General features: G+C 45.2%; 1 protein-coding gene across 3 annotated transcripts; it reads left to right on the top strand.

Moving 5' to 3' along the window:
* Window positions 1–1,492: 1,492 nt before the first annotated feature.
* On the top strand, window positions 1,493–17,932 carry prrc2a (proline-rich coiled-coil 2A). Of its 3 annotated transcripts, none has more exons than XM_065947805.1 (17): window positions 1,493–1,615; window positions 5,171–5,322; window positions 6,431–6,608; window positions 6,740–6,836; window positions 6,957–7,038; window positions 7,130–7,273; window positions 7,452–7,693; window positions 7,808–7,896; window positions 8,056–8,207; window positions 9,597–9,699; window positions 9,820–10,009; window positions 10,211–10,303; window positions 10,526–11,066; window positions 11,192–11,448; window positions 11,536–11,875; window positions 11,995–12,247; window positions 12,370–17,932. In XM_065947805.1, exons 2-17 carry the CDS (start codon window positions 5,208–5,210, stop codon window positions 15,455–15,457), a joined length of 5,964 nt encoding a protein of 1,987 aa, XP_065803877.1. In that variant the 5' UTR covers window positions 1,493–1,615; window positions 5,171–5,207; the 3' UTR covers window positions 15,458–17,932. The 3 variants fall into 3 exon arrangements, with proteins under 3 accessions (XP_065803877.1, XP_065803876.1, XP_020514457.2); XM_065947804.1 differs by lacking the exon at window positions 1,493–1,615 and adding an exon at window positions 1,681–1,818; XM_020658801.3 differs by lacking the exons at window positions 1,493–1,615; window positions 10,211–10,303 and adding an exon at window positions 1,681–1,818.

Here is a 17,932-nt window from a genome sequence, read left to right as displayed (position 1 = left end):
TGGAGAATGACATGAATGCAGCATATGAAGGTGTTTTTAATCTGATGTGGAAGGACATTTTCTCATTTGAAAGTTATATCTCTAATATAACTTTATAAATGCATGCTGGAGGTTTTTCCAGGTGAGAGACTGTATGCGCCTCCGTACCTGTAAAACATGATATGCTCATCGATCTAGAAGAAACAGATGTTAGAATATTTAAGACTTTTTTTTAAAGGAAAGATTTATTTTTTTAAAGTTAAGCTTTAGCTTTTTCCAAAGGGGCTTTGCTCCTCAGTGAAGTAAATAATTGCCTTGATCATCAGCAGATAAAGGGGATTGTACCACATTGGGGATGGAGCTAAAGATTTTGAAATGATTGATTACTTTTGTAAACTATTTTCGATTGGTTATTGTAGGCCTATACATAAATTCATAAAGTAGTGCAAAGTGTGCATCTTGTTCTTGAAGCCTGAAGTGATGCAATCAAATGTCTTCTGCCAGCCCATTTACTCAACTTACTATCATAGGAGTTTAAAAAAAAAACATCACATCACATCATGCAATTGTATGGTTTTTTTTAAAGGCTAAAATGGACTTAAAATAACTCTGGAACAATTCAATCGTGACAGTTAATTCAAATTCAAATCCAAAAAAACTTTATTTATCCCTGGGTGGTAATTCAGAGGCACACAGAGCAGTAAATTAACAACAGTGCAAGTAGACAAAACATTTTAACCTAAATATAAAGTGTCAATTTAAATACAACTTAAAAATATAAAATATAAAGGAGTAGATATAAGAGGACAGTGAACTGACTAACAGATGTAAACAGATGTAAACAGAACTATGTGCAGTAAACGAGAAATAAATATACATATATACAGAGTGTATATACATGTGCAGGTAGGCAAATACTAAATGATAAGTTATTAAGATGCATGGTGAATAATGGAACAACAGGACTAATATATACAATATAACTGTAAAGGTAAAAATGAGATAAATAAAGTGACCGTAGTGTAATGATGGATAAATAGTTAATTGATTAATCGACTTATCCTGCACCTTTAAACCAGGTGTGTGACCTGAAATGCTCTCAATGCTTCTCCTTTTATCGGTGCATTTCTCTGCATCCTTTGAGTTTCTTTTCACTTGCAGAAATATAAATTGTGGTATCTCATCTTTAAAATGCTTATCCTAAACTCAGTCATTTTAAGGTCGATTAATCAACTCTACTAACTTACATCAATAAATAAATCTCTGAACGTGTTCATTTTCTGTTGAACAGTTCTTTTCTGTTTTTTTTAGTATTTTGCATTTGTTTGTTCTTCTGTGTTTGGTTTAGTTTGCACTTTGTAAACCTGTGTTTTTAAAAGGTGCTTTATAAATAAAGTTGTTATTATTATTAACGGTTATTAAAAACTGCATTTGACCAGCGTTATTTAAATAAAAACCAGAGTCGCATGTTGTTGCCGTTAAGGTCCCAAACGGCTTCCATCTCACGGACTCAGCCAGAAGCCGCTGACGGCTCTTCAGGTGACGGATCGAATCCCGAGCGACTCTTTTCTCTTTCTCCCTTTTTCATTTGTTTTTTTTTTTTTACGGGAAAAAAAAAGAAAGAAAACGAGTGCAAGTAAGCAGAATCTCATCATTATATGTAACACTCGTTGCTCAACTTACTCGCAAAGACCTTTTGTTGTGCGTGTGTGTGTGTGTTTGGAGGGATAACGTTGGTTTTTTAGCTGGCTGGGTCACTTTGCTAAGAAAGCTAACGCGTTAGCATCAAGCTAACCTCATTCTGCGATACCACCTCGAGACAAGTCGGGACAAGACCAGGTCAGTGGCCGCGAAATGTTTCGTGTTTCATTCACACGCCGACTTTAAACCTCCAGTGTTGAACGGAAAATTACTATAACAATCGGATAGAGAAAATGCTTCCCTAAGGAGGATGTTTTATGGATGTTTATTGTGTTTTTTGTGCGTGTTAAAGCGAAGCGACTTGGTTGTTGTTGCTAGCCAGCTAGCTCGGTAGCTTGTGTTCGCTAGCGGGTTAGTCACCGTCTTAAATGATAAAGTGTTGTCTGAATAACTGCAATTAAATTAATTTCCTCTAGATTTTTGGACAACACGCACGCTTGTTTTTTAAGCATTTATAACAGTTTGGTTGTGAATGATGTACTAGACGGTGACAGAGGATAAACGTTAGCACAGGATGTTCGCCTGCAGTAAACCGAACGAGTCCATTAGTTTTACACTACATCCGGGTATGTAGGGTTATTCCATACATTACTTTAAAACTGATTTATCACATTTTCTGTTTGTTTACACGTTTGCAGGGTGATTGGTTTCTTAACAGTTTGATACCCTACCCGGTCTATGTTAACGTTTACATGCATGGGGCCTGCATCCACCGCCATTTTGTTTTGTTCTCCTAATAAAAAACCTTTTTTTATTTTTTTAAATATGTGCGTTGCTCTGTGCAGACTTTGGATTTATGTGCAGCATCGTGTGATGGAAACCCCCCTCCACAAGTGTGTGTTTAAAACGAAGCACCCTGCAGAGTAAAAGAGCAGTAAGATAATGTTACTGCAAAGGTGTTGAAAATGCATTATGAAACATGAACGCAGTCCCCCTCCCATCGCGAACACTGGGCCCTGTGTTAGCCTGTTAGCACCAGTTAGCTCTGCATTAAAGATATTTATGTGTCGGAATTTTGTAGTTAAAGCATCAGATTGGAGTTGTTGTTTGCACTGCCATAGCTGCCTAATGATATCACCATTAGACAGCCACTTAACTACACACTAGTTATCGTTAGCTTTAGCTCCACAAGGCCTCTTTGTGGTGTACCTTGCTGCAGTTTGAGTTTGGCTGGCCCCTCTTAATCCCCACACACAACATGCAGTTGACCAGCCATCCCACGACCTAATTTTCTAATCTCATCTGGCTGCAGAGACACGGTGCAGCACTGCAGCTCGGGATTCAATCCGTGTACATGTTTGCTGCAGGTTCAGGGTCTTGTATTTATTTACTTTCTTCACAGTCATGTGTTGTGTAGATGATCAGAAGCTTGATCTGTGTGCGTGGAAGTAAGAAGGTCGTTTGTTGCATTGTTTTGATTAAGGTGTCACTTTCACTCCTGTTTTGAAACTGTTAAGGCATTTATCAAAACATTGTGTTGTTCATCATCATGCTCAGGGATGGTCACAGCAAGGGGCCACATTCATTTAATTCTCACTGCCAGGGGGCCTAATTGTAGGATACAAAAACGATTACAGTCGATTATGTCTCGAATTTAACTCAACATATACCAGTGATTAAATATTATTATGGACATATTTCTGTTTTTCATGAATTCATGGCAGATTTTGTCTGCTTTCTTCATGTTTCCAATTAATTGATATCAAAAAATTGACCTGAGGGCCACGTTGAGGGTTGGTGGGGACCGCATGTGGCCCCCCGGGCCGCCAAATGCCCACCCCTGATCATACTGATGGCACCTGCCTTGTTGCATTTAAGTTGACTTGTTATTCAGGTCTACTAGACTCGTAAAGCTGTCATGACTTGAGTTTCAAGTAACTCCACCTTTCAGTTTTTTTTAATTATACACCTAGGGCTGGGCGTTGTGGACCAAAACTCATATCTTAATATTGTTTAGCTGAATGGCGATACTTGATATATATGGATATGTATTTTATTAACAGTGAAAACACACAAATAAACTACCTGTTTGTGAATTTAAAAAGTAATATTATAAAATAAAAATGTTCCTTAAATACAATAAAAGAGAGAGAGAGGAGGAGCAGGGTGAAGAGGGACAGACAGTCATCATCAGTGAGATGAGGAAAAGGTGACCTGGCACCTCTGTAATGTTATTTTAATGCAACGTAAACTATATCGATATTGTCTTACCCTATATCTTATTTGAAAATATATCGATATATCTTAAAAACTCGATATTGCCCAGGCCTATATACACCTATAGCGTTATGCACTTAAAGACTGAGCAATGACTGTGTGGATAGCCTCGCATCATTTCTCCCCTTCATACAGTGCATGTGAATAGAATAACTAATGTTATTTTTTGTGGCGTAATGATCTTAGGAGATCTGTTACTTCTCACTGATTGTTCTTAATGGGAGTCGGGTGGAGTTAGGGAGCAGCAGTTGAATCTGCAGGAGACAGACAAATCTTTCTGGACTGGACAGATGTCAGCCCAAGTGTGTTTTATTGATGTGCAGTAAACAATGAGTTCAAGCTAAAAGCCCAGCTGTTGCCATGGAGCCAACCCAGTCTCAAGGCAATGCATAGGGGAATATCATTTATAATGTGTTGTCATAGAAACCGTGGTTTCAGCTTTTCTCCCTGTCTTTTGAACAGTGTTTCCTGTGATTGGGTGTTTTACTGTATCAAGCTAGATCACATTAAACTGTTTATGTGATGGAATTTTTCTGATTCTCCGATACATACATATTAAAAGGATCCTTAAGTTATTCCATTGCTTCACCTGTCAGCCACCTGAAAGCTCAGGCAGAACCACAATTGTTCTTTCAAAAGCTGCAGAAATATCGGTGCATCTGCAACAATACACACAGTAAAACTTGTGCCATCAGGACTATACAGTGTGACAAATAAATGTGTAAATAAGTGTTTTATCTAACAGTGGATAATCCCCTTAATACCAAAATGCAATTGTAGTTATCACCTACTGAGATTAACATATTATTATTATTTGCATATACTTGTTTCAGTTCTATACAGTAACACATTTTGGTGGAAGACACTTGTTAGTCTTTGTTTTGCAAAGCGACTTAAGATAAATTGAGGGTGTCAAAAATGAGTAAATCTTTATGGACCAAATACTTAAGTGTATATTTATCCCCACATACACACGGTTCATGTCATGCAGTATATCAGGTTTCATGGAAACGGGTAACACATTCTTCTCACTGTTCTACTGTGAGGTTTTCTTTGAGTACTGAGGATAAACCATACACCCCCAGCTGAGTAACCACTTTCACTTCTTTGAATCTGTCATGCGAGACCGTGTTTGATGGTACTTTTTGAGACAGTTAATGGTTTGCGATGAGTTTTAAGCACACACTTGTATAATCAGCAGTTGAATTCTCACTTTCTATGAATACCTGGTGTCAAATCTCTCTTTTTCTCTATCTGTCTCTCTCTCTTTCAGTCTCAGGGCTCACCATACTCAATGAGCGGACAGCGCAATGTCAGAGCGCTCTGGGCAAACTGCAAAGGGGAAGGAAGGCAAAACCAAGTATGCGTCTCTCAACCTGTTTGATACATACAAAGGAAAGAGCCTTGAAGCACAAAAGCCTGTTGGTGAGTACTTCAGTTCTGTCATTGTCACAGCGTACTGTACATCTAGTATAATGTTTTGATGGAGGCGTTCTTTTCTTTATACCCAGGGAGTTGTTTGTCTTTCCTGTTTAATTCTGCCAGATTTTTTTTTTTTAAGCCATTTAAGATGTGCTGCTTGTTTTAAAATCGAACAGATCTGCAACGTCATATTTGGATTTACCCTTGTGTTGCTGCTGTTGTTGTGATTGAAAGTGCCTGGCTGGGTTTTTGTCTCCTGACGCCAAGTACTGCAACTTTGATGCACCAGTCTGCTGTCTCCCTAAAAGCTTTGGTGCTTATTATCAGTACAGCAAGTCAATGATATACTGCATTATCTCAAAAGCATGCCAACTGGAATTTGCTGATACTGTTTTTATTATTCAGAGATATTTTATATATCCTTATATACAGTTCTTTACGCCTGCCTTAGAGAGAAGAAAATGTTGTTACTCATAATGCGTTCCAACTGTGGAAATATTTAGAAGAAAATGATGCCTTTCCTGGGGGTTAGTAGCTCTCGAACTCTTGCATGTCAGCTGAGCCTCGGAGCCACTAAGCCTGACCCAAGACAGAGGCTTGCTTGTGGACCCTGTTTGACTTCTGTCAAATGTTTTATTCAGAAGCTCCCCACTAGATCTGAGCAGCTGTCCTCGTTTTGCAAACTACAGACCTCCCTTTCCTACATAGTGAAGCCATGGACTGCTGTGGTTTCTCTCGGCCTCAAGGCAACAAATAAGGGGATTGATATTCAGCATAGGTTTCCTTTTCAGAAGCGGAAGGCTTTTCCATGCTTCAGTGAGCATCAGTATCCTGATACTTCTCCCTGAACTGTAATTGAAGTGGGTTGCTAAAGGTTTTTTAATAACATCTTAAAGCTTTTTTTCTAATTCATATTCATCTGAATCATCAGACTGAAACTACCCAGCCTCCATCCTTGTTGGATGTTCAGCATCCTAATTACGTATCTGGCAAAGCAAGCAGCAGAAGCCATCCCTGTCATTGACTCCTCCTTGCCCCCAGTTGATTTAATTGGTATCAGGTTACAGTGGTCCATCTGTGCTAATGACCTCCTTTCCACTCTCAATATCAGTTCCCCCCCGCCATGGCCTGCAGTCTCTTGGTAAAGTTGCCTCCGCACGGCGTATGCCACCCCCTGCCAACCTGCCCAGTCTGAAGGCAGAGAACAAAGGCAACGATCCCAACGTCTCGCTCGTTCCCAAAGACGGCTCAGGATGGGCAAGCAAACAGGAACAAGCAGACCCAAAGAGGTAGGCCCTCTAGCAGCGTTTAGCAACCTTTTTATATCAGAGACTTTAATTTGTTTTAAGTTTCAACAATAGGTAGGAGAAAGTTTTCACTCATCTCTTTCTCCTGTTTGTGACCTTTTTTCTTCTCTCAGTACCGATGCATTGTCAGCACCGCAGCCGGAATCGCAGCAGCCTGTGGCTTCAACGACACCTGCACCGACACGCCCGAAAACCCCGCCAGTTTCAGAGGTACACACAAGTTCAGATACATGAATGCAAACTTATATAGTAATGTGCATGGGTATTTATAGCCGCAGTTGGCAACTATAATATACAGTTTCTCTCTTTGTGTGCCTCCTGTCTCCCCAGGCTCCGGCCCCCGCTTCAACCCAGGCCGTAGGGGCAAGGTCTTGGGCACAGGCCAGTGTTACACATGGAACACAAGGGGATGGTGAGTACTGTTTTCTACACCTCTTGATAGACATGTGCTACCTGTTTGGAGAACAAATCAAACAATCTCCCCTTAACATCTCTATCTGCAGGTGGAAAGGGATCAAACCTACCGTCGCCATTCTCTCGCGAGGAATTTCCCACCCTGCAGGCGGCTGGCGACCAGGACAAAGCTGGCAAAGAACAGGCCACTGCAGATCAGTGGTATGGGCCCGGACCAAGCCTCCGCCCCCAGAGTGAGTAATAATGATCAGTCATTTAGTTGAATCTGTTAAATTAAAGTTGCAGGTTCACTAACTTAACAAAATCTGATTATGATGTTATCTTTCTAAATATGTGGCTTGGTATCTCTGATCTTTTAGTGCCCATAAATCATACTGACTGCTTTGTCCTCTCGTGTTTTTCTTTCCTCAGACGTTACAAGTTGGCGGGACGGTGGGGGCCGAGCCCTGGCACCCACCATGTCTGGGGAGGGGGCAGCGGAGGGTGGCACTGGTGGGGTTCTGGTGATGGATGGGGCAGCTGGGGTCCCCCCTCCGAACTCTCAGTCCCTCGGGCCACCTAGAAACCCTCCCGCAGGCAGCCCCGCATTGCCCCTTCCCCAGCCCCCCGTGGGGCCTGGGTTCCCCCAATACCGAGGGATCATGCCTCCCTTCGTAAGTTTTCCCTTTTTCATGAGGTTTGAATTCAGGATTTTTTCTGTCGTTTCACGATGGCTAAGCTCTTTTAGTTCTGTTTGTTCTGAACCTCATCTCCTTTTTTCTTTTTAGATGTATCCTCCCTACCTGCCCTTCCCGGGCCCTTATGGCCCTCAGGGACCATACAGGTACCCGGCACCTGGAGAGGGACCCCCTCCAAGGTATGCTCCGTCAGTTCTAAAGCATGTATTCTATATATATATTTTAGTGGTAGATTATTCATTTGATTTTTTTTTTTTTGGTTGATATTAAACTAACTTTTGAATGTTCACAATTATTTTCAACATCCATCTTACAAACAATCTCATTCCCACTCTCAGGTTCTCTCGTAGCCAGGGCGGTCCTGACGGCAGGCCTCAGGGGGGCCCACGTGACGCAGGTGGAGAGGTGGTGAAGCGTCCCTCTATCCTAAAGCAGGATGACCTGAAGGAGCTGGACGAGCTGGACCACGATGGAGATGAGGGCTGGGCAGGTAAATACAACTTTATATCTCTGATAAAAGAAACACATTTAATTGAAGTTGCACAGGATTGGCTAAAAAAGGAGATCCGTATTTGGCTGGAAGATGAGTGCTTCATGCCATATTGTAGAAAACCAATTATGAGAACATCGGAGTCTTGATCTGGGACATTCAGAAATGTCTTAACACACTTATTGTTTAAAGCTCTTGGTCTTGTACATGCAATACATCATATGTTTCATTTAGAGCAGGTGTTCTCATGTAGTGAGTCAGGACCTAAAAGTGGGCGCCAAGCATGTGAATGTGTGCCTGGAGAAAAGAAAGTTTAAAAAAAGTCTATGATGCATTTGTCTTCAGTCTTTTTTTCTGTAACATGTTATGTTCTGTCTTACGTCCACACTGCACCATTTTTTATTAAATACATTTTCATGGTTGAAAATTGGGTTCCTTATTTAGGAGGTAGTGGTTGATCATGAGCATAGACTGTAGATATAAATGGACAAAGCTTGAGTTACGTCAACCGTCTGTTACGGCAGAGGGCTCTGGAGGCTCATCTGCAGCAGACGCCATGTTGGAAATCCTGTCGCAGCCTATCTTTGAGTTAACCTAACGACAGGCTGAGAGCTGGAGCTGAGGCGGGTTTTAAGCCTCTTGATGAACCGATACATCGGGCCCACCTGTCAGTCATGCCAGCTACGCGCCTAACTATGGATAATGGAATGATTCATAAAATCAAAACCTAAAGCCAGCCTTAAGCGGACCCTCGATGAACTGCAAAATGTTGCACTTCCACATTGGCTTCATTTTTCAAGACCGGAGGTTGCTGCTTCGTCATGAGGCTAGACCAGTTAAGAACCACTGATTCAGAGCATATCAGAAATAAGAAAAAGACAGATTAAACAGGCAGTCCTGCTGTTGCCATGGTGATTTCAGATGCTTTCTGTTACCGTTTGAGCACACCCAGTCAGTTAAGTCGGGGTATCGGCTTGTGGCTGTGCTCTCACTGTGTGAGTGTGTGCTTACGACCAAAATATCAGACATGCAAGAAAATGTTCTGACTGGTTGGGAGAAGCTGATCAGGCTTTGATCAGCTGTCATGCCTTAGTGTATACTGCACGACTGATGATGCACGAACAGGCTGAAATTTGGCCCAACTTAAAAATAAGTTGTACGACTTGAAAATCTGGTCTCAATCAGGGGTTAGACTGCACAGTGTATGCCCGGCTTTAATGAGGTTGATGCTTGCTTTATAGCTTAGCAGATATTACTGCAAATGTTGTTTCTGGCTGACCAAAGCAGAAATGTTGCTGTCCCAAAAGGCAGCTCAGATGAGAAGGATGGGGAGGCTTATCAAAGTGAAAGTCGTTTACCAAATGTGTGGGGTTTTTTTTCTCTTTAAAGGTGCTCATGAGGAGATTGATTACTCCGCCAAGTTGAAGTTCAGTGACGATGAAGGAGATGAGGAAGGGGAAGAACAGAGAACCGAGGGCAACCATGACACCTGGTATGCGAGCAAGTATATCTGATATGTGATAACTTTGGTATAACATTATAGTTGTCGGCCAAACATGTTACCCGTCTTAACAAACAGCATCATTTTTAAATGTGCATATTTTGTCCTCAGTGAGCAGCAGAGGCCCCAGGATGCCCCCCCTGCAAGCTCACGATCTCGTGCATCAGACAGTGGTGGAGAAACCCGCCGCACCCCTCCCACTAATGCGGATAATGGCCCCCAACCCCCCTCCAGTAAGCCAGGATGGGCCGAGGAGGGAGGCAGTGGCTGGGGTGCTCAAGGAGCACCTCCCAATTACCAGGTAGCAGCAAAATACATTTTAGCATCAAGGTTTAGCCAAGGCAGGTCGAACTACAGCTGTGTGTTGTAAAGACCAAAAGAACAAGACAAGGTATAACATTTTAGGAAACTTATTTTGGGGCTTAGTTGTCAATGGTCTTATGTTTTTGTCAGCGTAGATAATTGTGGTGGAGCATGGCTAACTGTGTCTGCCTGTATACAGGGGCGCAGGCCTGGATTGGGTGGTTTCCGGGAGCAGCCCTCCCCCCCACCAGGGCCGCTCCTTGGACAAGGGCCTTACTCCTTTTACCGACAGGTAGACATCTGGACAGGGCCTCATAGACAATTCATTTCTATCATTATCTCATCCACCGGTCGAATGGGAAAAGTCATCATTAAATTTGATTTCGCGTTTTACATTTGAGTTGAATTACAGTTGATGTCATTTTATAAAACATCTTCTTAACTTCTTCATAGTGATGTCATATGAGGACTTTGACTTGCATTATAGAACATCAAATATTTTCTAATTGTTCAGGAACGGCCCCACAACCAGGGTGCCTCTGTAGGCGTGGGAAAACCTGTTCCAGCCCAGAATCAGCCACCAGCTGGGGGGCATACACCTCCTCCTCAGCCGGGCCTGCTGGGCCCTGGAGCCCCGGGAGAAGACGAGGACGAGACTTGGCGTCAGCGTAGGAAGCAGTCATCAACAGAGATCTCAGCTGCTGTGGAGCGAGCCCGTCGACGTCGTGAGGAGGAAGAGCGTAGGATGGAGGAGGAGAGAAGAGCGGCCTGCGCTGAGAAGCTGAAGAGGTTGGACGAGAAGCAGCAACAGCAGCAGGGCAGTAACACAGGAGAGGGTGGCAGTGCAACTCCCAGCCTTGATGGAAACTCTACAGCTGCCACAGCAGGCAGCCCGAGTCCTTCTATTTCAGCCTCCTCCCCCAACATCAGCCAGCCCTCATCCCCATGTGTCGACCCTGAGGAGCCTCCAATGCTGGCTGTCCAGACTGGGTCCAGTCCTGTAGTCAGTGACCGACAGCGAGCCAGCAGCAACAGCAGCTATGACTCCAGTGCAGGTGACTTATTTTTAACATGATGATGGTCTGATATTTTGCTCTTTTTTTTTTTTGATAAGGAAGATGAAATAAAGCTTCTTGATTACATTCAATGATTTAATTCTTAAACCTTCTTTCGCGCTCAGACATCCAGCCGTGTCCCCAGCCAACCATCTCACAGCCACCGCAGCCGACGCTGGAAGTGCCTCTAGTTGGAGAAACTAAGGATGAGACCATGGGTGGTCCTCCCATTCGTGCAGCAAGTGGAGGTGAAAGAGGAGCTGACCCTGTAAAAATTGAAAATATTGGAGGGGGAGCAGGTCGTCAAGCCGGTGGTCCTCCTGGACAGGGTTATTCCAAGTACCAGAAGTCTCTTCCACCTCGTTTCCAGAGGCAGCAGCAAGTAAGTACTGACTTGTAAATGGTAATTCCATTCAACTTTACCATAGCTCTTTTCAAATAAAAGCTTCATACATGTATTTCTCTGTAGGAGCAGCTCCTGAAGCAGCAGCAGCAATGGCAGCAGCAGCAGCAGCAACAACAACAACAACAACAACAACAACAGCAGCAGCACAGCCAGGCATCACAAAGCCAGCTGTCCCCCCAGCCTCAAGCTCCACAGGGTCCTTCACCGGGTCCAACACCACAGCCGCAGGGGCCTGGACCCAAGCAGCCTGGGCCCCTGTATCAACCAAGCAATATGGTTCGACCTCCACCACTGCCAATGAATTTCGACCCCCGCTGGATGATGATGCCCTACATGGACCCTCGCATGATGCAGGGCCGGCCTCCACCTATGGACTACTATTCAGCTGGCATGCACCCATCAGGTAAGTGGATATAAAAGTGATCTATCTGCAAGATCTGATTAAACACATAAAGATAAATGATCTAAAAACAGCTTTATTACAAAAGATATTTTCCTGTAAAACCTTCTTCTCTATTACAGGACTTATTGCGCGTGAGCGTTCTGACTCAGGAGGATCGGGTTCAGACCCCTTTGACAGGCAGCAGCAGCAGCAGCAGCAGCAGCAGCAGCAGCAGCAGCATCCTGGGCACCCTCACCGTGGGACTCCCCCTATGGATCCCAAGCTTGCATGGGGACCGGAGGTATTTCCTGGTGGAGGGGAGGGCCGAGGGCTAACATCCCCCCTCAGGCAGAAGCAAGCTTTGGAGGAAGACGATGGGTCTAAAGGACCCAGGTATGGATATGTTTGTCACTTTGGGGGAGATTATTCTTTGTTAAAAAGAGGATGATTTGATTCCTCGTCTTTTTTCTGCGTTAACCTCAAATTTAATGGATCAATGCCTCATTTTATTTTAGGAGTGACACTCCTCCACACCGAATTCGAGAGGGTGGACTGGGACCAATCCAGCAACCCAGCTCCAACTCTGGGACTTCCAATCAGACTCCACCTCCAGTTGGCACCCAAGTTGGGAGCCAAGGAGGTGGTCATCACCCTCATCACTACATTAGCGGAAGGGGCAACTACAGCAATTTCCCCGACCAGGGTGGAAGGATGATTCCACACCAACAGCAGCAGAGAGCGGGTGAGCGGGGAAACCAGCCACACAGCTTCACCCACCAAGATGAAGGTCCTCCCCGAGGAGCTCAACAAGGCCAGATATGGGGGCCCCCACACCCTCACTATGATCGCAATGGCCGTGCAGATCTCCCCCCTATTGAAAGCAATTCTCATCACCACCATCATCATGGCCACCACCCTCAGCAGCCTCACTTCCATCTCCACCCCAATAAGCCAGAAAACAGCCGTGAAAGGGTTGTTGAGGCCGCTGCCAAGAAGACAGACTCTTCTCCTCCAATCCACCAACCTTCTCTTTCATCTTCCTGCTCTTCTTCCTCCTCCTCCTCTGCTAGAGAAGATGGAAATGTCAAAGTTGCCCCGCATCATCACCCGTCACAGAGAGAGAGTGAAGCTGTGGTTGCTCACACTGTTGGTGAAAGAGGCGGCAGTGTTGGAGGCAGCAGCCACGTGAAACAGGAGAAAACAGGCCAGGCATATGCTCCACATTCCTCTGTCACTGCTACCCCATCTTCCTCTCAACATGGCAGTCATACTCATCCTCAGCAGCAGCATCACCATCATAAACCAAACCAAAGAGGGGGGCGAGACCACAAGACAGAGACCCAGTGGGGCCCAAGGCCCGGCAGTAGCCACATGGGTGGAGGGTCCTCTCATGGCAGGAGGGCCAACAATGCAGGAGGTGGGAACAACTCCCGTGGAGGTGATGACTCTTCCAACCCTCAAACGGACCACAAACCCTCCAACCAAGCAGGAGGCGGCAACGCCAACAAGAGAGCTGGCCCCATCAAGAAGCCAGTGCTAAAAGAAATGAAGAAAGATGGAGTGGATGTTGATGGAGGAGAAAAAACAGGTGTAGGTTTTGGGAAAGATAAAGAGCAAGATGGGGCCCAAACCACCTCAATGAAGCAGGAAGCCTCCGTTGTCTCCCAGAATACATCAGTTCCATCTAAAGATGAGACCGCTCAGACAGCCAAACCCAGGAACGGAGGCAAAGAACGATCAACAGGAGGCGGTGGAGGAGCGTCGGGTAGAGGATCAAAAGATCTAGACTCAACCTCATCAGGATTTACAGGTTCCGCCTCAAGGAGGGACAGGGACCGCTCGTTTGAGAGAGGAGGTGGCCCGCCCCACCATCATGGAGTCCCAGCCAAAGGCAGCAGAGCCAGTCGTGGACGAGGAGGGGAGTTCTACGGGCGCGGCCGTGGCTATCGTGGCACCTACACGGCCACAGCTGGGCCAACCGGTGGTGGTAGAGGAAGAATGGGAGGCAGAAGTGGCAGAGATTACCGCTCATCTGTTGCCGGTGGTCACCACCATGAGTCCAAGGGGGAGGGGGGTGGTGGCAGACATGGTCAGGAGCGTTCACAGCATAACCCTGCCAGGGCCAGGAACCGAAGTGAAACCCGCAGCGAAGGATCCGAGTATGAAGAGATCCCCAAGAGAAGGAGGGAGAGGGGTTCAGAGACTGGCAGTGAGAGTGGTGCCAGTGACCTCGGTCACTCAGACAAAGATGACAGCCAGAAACCCAACGCCAAGAATGGTTCAAACACCACTGGCAACAGCTCCATGTCGTCTGCACCACCCAGAGGTTCCCAAGCCCGGGTTTTTACCCCCAGGGGCGTGCCTTCTAGGAGGGGGAGGGGTGGTGGTGGTGGTAGTGGAGGAGGAAACATCTACAGAAGCAGCGGCAATGTTGGAGGACCGACTGGAGGACATAGAGTTGGATCCAACTCTTCCTCTCATGGCGGGCCTTTAAAGGCATCGACCTCAGCCCGAAAGCAGCATGGCCCGCCACAAACGTCGGGGCCAAAAGACTTGGGCAGGGGAGGAAATGGAGGCGAGAAGAAAGATAAGACCCCTGATGCAAGTCAAACTCAAAGTCAGGGGTCCAATCCCCCTCAGCCACCATTGCCAGCCGCAACTCCCACCGCTGTAGGTTCCACTGAAAATGGAGTAGTTGCGACCCAGCAACCTTCAACCAACCCTACATCAAACTCCGGAGGGCCAAATCCCCTCCCGTTGCCTGCTAACCGTGGATTCCCTCCGGGTGGGTTCGAGCGACCACCTAGACGTCGTCGCCATGGGCGTTCTCAGCATCAGCAGGACAAGCCACCGCGCTTCCGGCGACTGAAGGAGCGAGAGAATGCCGCGAGGATAAACGGAGGTGTGGGGGTCATAGGGGGAGGACGGCCCTCTTCTCCCTCCTTGAATTCAGTTCAGGACAGTAACGGAGCCCCGACCTCTGCTCCCGTGACGGGCAACGTCCAGAATTCGAACCACAGCACCGCAGTAACTAACAACAATAACAGTAGTGTTGGGCATCTCAGCAACGCAAACAGCCACCACCATCACCACTACAACCAGGGCGGTACTGGGCAGCCCCACACCCAGCATCACCACAGCCATGGAGCAAAGTCTCCCGACTTCACCAACCAGAACTCAGATCAGGCCAATGAGGAGTGGGAGACCGCCTCGGAGAGCAGCGACTTCACAGAGTTCAGAGACAGGGAAGGCGGAGGAGGCAAGTCTTACTCTTCTCACCATCCCCACCACATGGGAAGAGGAGGAGGAGGAGGAGGAGGAGGAGGGGGCGGCGGCGGAGGAGGCGGAGGAGGCGGAGGTGGAAGTGCGGTCGAGCGAGATATGACGGGCAAAGAGCCCTTGGCTAATAAAAGAAGCTTCTCGAGCCAGCGCCCTGGTATGGAGCGACAGAACCGGCGGGTCAATACTGGAGGATCCGGAGGAGGGGGAGGAAGAGGTCCACGAGGTCAACCCGGTGGGGGCTCCAACGGGCCCGGCAATGGAGGTGGTGGCAACCGTGGAGACAAGCGTGGAAACTGGCCCTCCCCAAAAAATAGGAAGTGATGGAACATTTCAGAACATTTTCAGATGCCCCCCCACCCCCCATCTACATTTAGACCACCCTATTCCATCTTAATCCCTTTTGATAATTATTTCACAGCTTATGTATCGGCATCCCTAAACATGTTAGTGTATTGTACAGTATATGGAGATGGTATTCACGTTCACTTCAGCACCCCACCCGTGTCTCCTTCCTCCTCCAGCACCCATCTACTCTCTACCGTCCGTTAATGTAAATTTATCTCCATTTGTTCCGTCTTGCTCTCCGTTCAGTTGTGCCCCCCCCCCTTCCCCCCTTTACCTTCTCCCTTCAAAATCTCGACCCAGTTGGAATTGTTAAGCATGTGGTTCTGCAATAGAGATGCACGTGGTTTTGACAGAAGACATTCACACAGAGCTCCACACACACTCACATTTACAAGCACAAATATGACATCTCTTTAAACACATGCAGTCATGTGGGTGCAAATTGAAAATGTGGGATTACATTGGCAGAAATGTTTGGATTGGGCTAATTTTTATATTTATGTACCTGTGTATATTTCTACCACACTTTGGCCTTGGGTGGTATACAGTAGTGCAGATCTGCATTACTTCCCTCGCAAAGGGAAAAGAGTGCAGCTTCATCTTTTAACAAGAACAATGTAACATAAGATGTTTTGTTTTTCTTTGTCTGTTTTTGGCCCCCGTGTCCGTTTAGTTTCAGCCTCTGGGAAATGTTAGGGGTGTGTATTTTTTTCTTCTTAAGGCAGGTCATTAAAACACCTTTTTACTAAATTCCCCCATTCTGTTGACTTTTTGGTCTCCTGCAAAGTACGTCTTTGATTACTGTGATGAAGTACTACTGCTCAGCGCTCACTTACCTACACTTCCATTGATTTCAACAACTCCGGAAACACTTTTTTACTCCTCCAAGGTGAACAACCTATTAATCTTACCTGGGGTAAAGTGAGTTAAATGAAAGTAGGTCAGGGTGGAATAAAGGAAAATGTTTGCTTCAATAGGTGATTTAATATGTTTTAATAAGCACTCCTTGTAGTATAAAAATCCATGTTGGTTTTTTCTTTTCTTTGTGTTGTTGGGCGATGTGATGAAACAGGACAGGTACTCTGTCTGGGCCCAGAGTACAGAGCTAGGTTAAGTATTGTACTATGACACCCCCCCGTGTTCTCTCTTACTGTTCTCTTGGGGAGACCCCTCACACCTTCAAGGACTGCTTCCAAGAGCTCCGTGTTGGAGGAAGTATTTTGAAAGTGTGTGTTCTTAGGATGGATGGAGAATTACAGAACATGGTGGCGACCAAGAAGCCCACACAAATTGAATTCAGGACAATGCTGAAATGTTTGACGAAACGAGTCAATCTGCTCGGCTAATCACACGGTTTCTGCTCGCAACAAATAATGCTGACCTGGAGTGTTGCAGAAATGTTGGATTGATGTAGGATTACACTTGTAAACATAGTTTGTATCATAAAAAAAAACTAAAATGGCGCACAGCTTAAAAAAAAAAAAAAAAAAGACCGAAGATGACATCCAGTGTGAACTAAATCGATTTAAACATCTGCATCAATTCTGTCACTGCTGTAAGTTGGGGTTTGTTTGTTTACTGACACAGTTTGAAGATCTTCTCTGGGATGTTGTGTGTAGGGCATTTTACGATATGTGTATGGGTGTGCGTGCTTGTGTGTGCGTGTGTGTGTGTGTTTTCTGGTCTAAGTGTAATAACTTGGGGAAGGGGTGGGGACCAGACGGGTTAACGTGAATGGCAAGCACTTTTTCTGCCTTTGCCCACACTTGATTTAACCAGTATCATAAAGACAATTCTACTGTTTCTTAAATACATCCACGTATATACATTCAGCTGTGTGTATATGTCCATCATCCAGATGAAGAACATGTAGTGAAAAACTTCACCAGTTCTTTTGTGTGTGTGTGTGCGTGTGTGTGTAATTTTAAGAATACATTCTTCTGCAGGCAAGTGAAGTTGGACATATATTATTTTTCACTCTGAGCATGAACACACACACACCCATGGGTGCAGCTTGCCTTGCCTGTTACTGGTTCATACATTGATAGCTGTACACTTAACACTGGCTCAAAGAGTCCTTCATCCCTCCTTAACTCTTATTGTTGATGTGCGCATTATTTCATGTATCCATGTTTAAAACTAAGAAAACAAAAAGTAGTGTATTCCAGAAAAATTACTCAAAAGATTGTACTGTTTCCAGCATTACCGAGGTACCTGGAGTGGTTCAAACTGTTTTTAGCATTTATGGTTTTATTAATGGAACCGTGATATACACACATGTATGTATATTGGTATGTATCTAAGTTTTGTCTACCCCAACTTACATTCCCACAAACAAATGTTGCCATTTTTAGTTCAAGGGAGCAATGTACAAGCAGAGAAGTGTCTTATTATAATAAAGTTATACAGAGAAGGCAAAGTTAAATAAACTACTTTTGATTTAATGGAAAA

The sequence above is a fragment of the Labrus bergylta genome, chromosome 19 (genome assembly GCF_963930695.1).
Source record: "Labrus bergylta chromosome 19, fLabBer1.1, whole genome shotgun sequence".
NCBI lineage: Eukaryota > Metazoa > Chordata > Actinopteri > Labriformes > Labridae > Labrus > Labrus bergylta.
The sequence above is the reverse complement of the archived record's forward strand: the minus strand, read 5'-3'. Positions and strand labels throughout refer to the sequence as shown.

Excerpts from the sequence above, each read along its gene's own strand:
- prrc2a (XM_065947805.1), top strand. The coding sequence starts at position 5,208 with ATGTCAGAGCGCTCTGGGCAAACTGCAAAGGGGAAGGAAGGCAAAACC. Across the intron at positions 6,837-6,956 it reads AAACCCCGCCAGTTTCAGAG|GCTCCGGCCCCCGCTTCAAC; the intron begins GTACACACAAGT and ends CTGTCTCCCCAG. Across the intron at positions 10,010-10,210 it reads GAGCACCTCCCAATTACCAG|GGGCGCAGGCCTGGATTGGG; the intron begins GTAGCAGCAAAA and ends GCCTGTATACAG.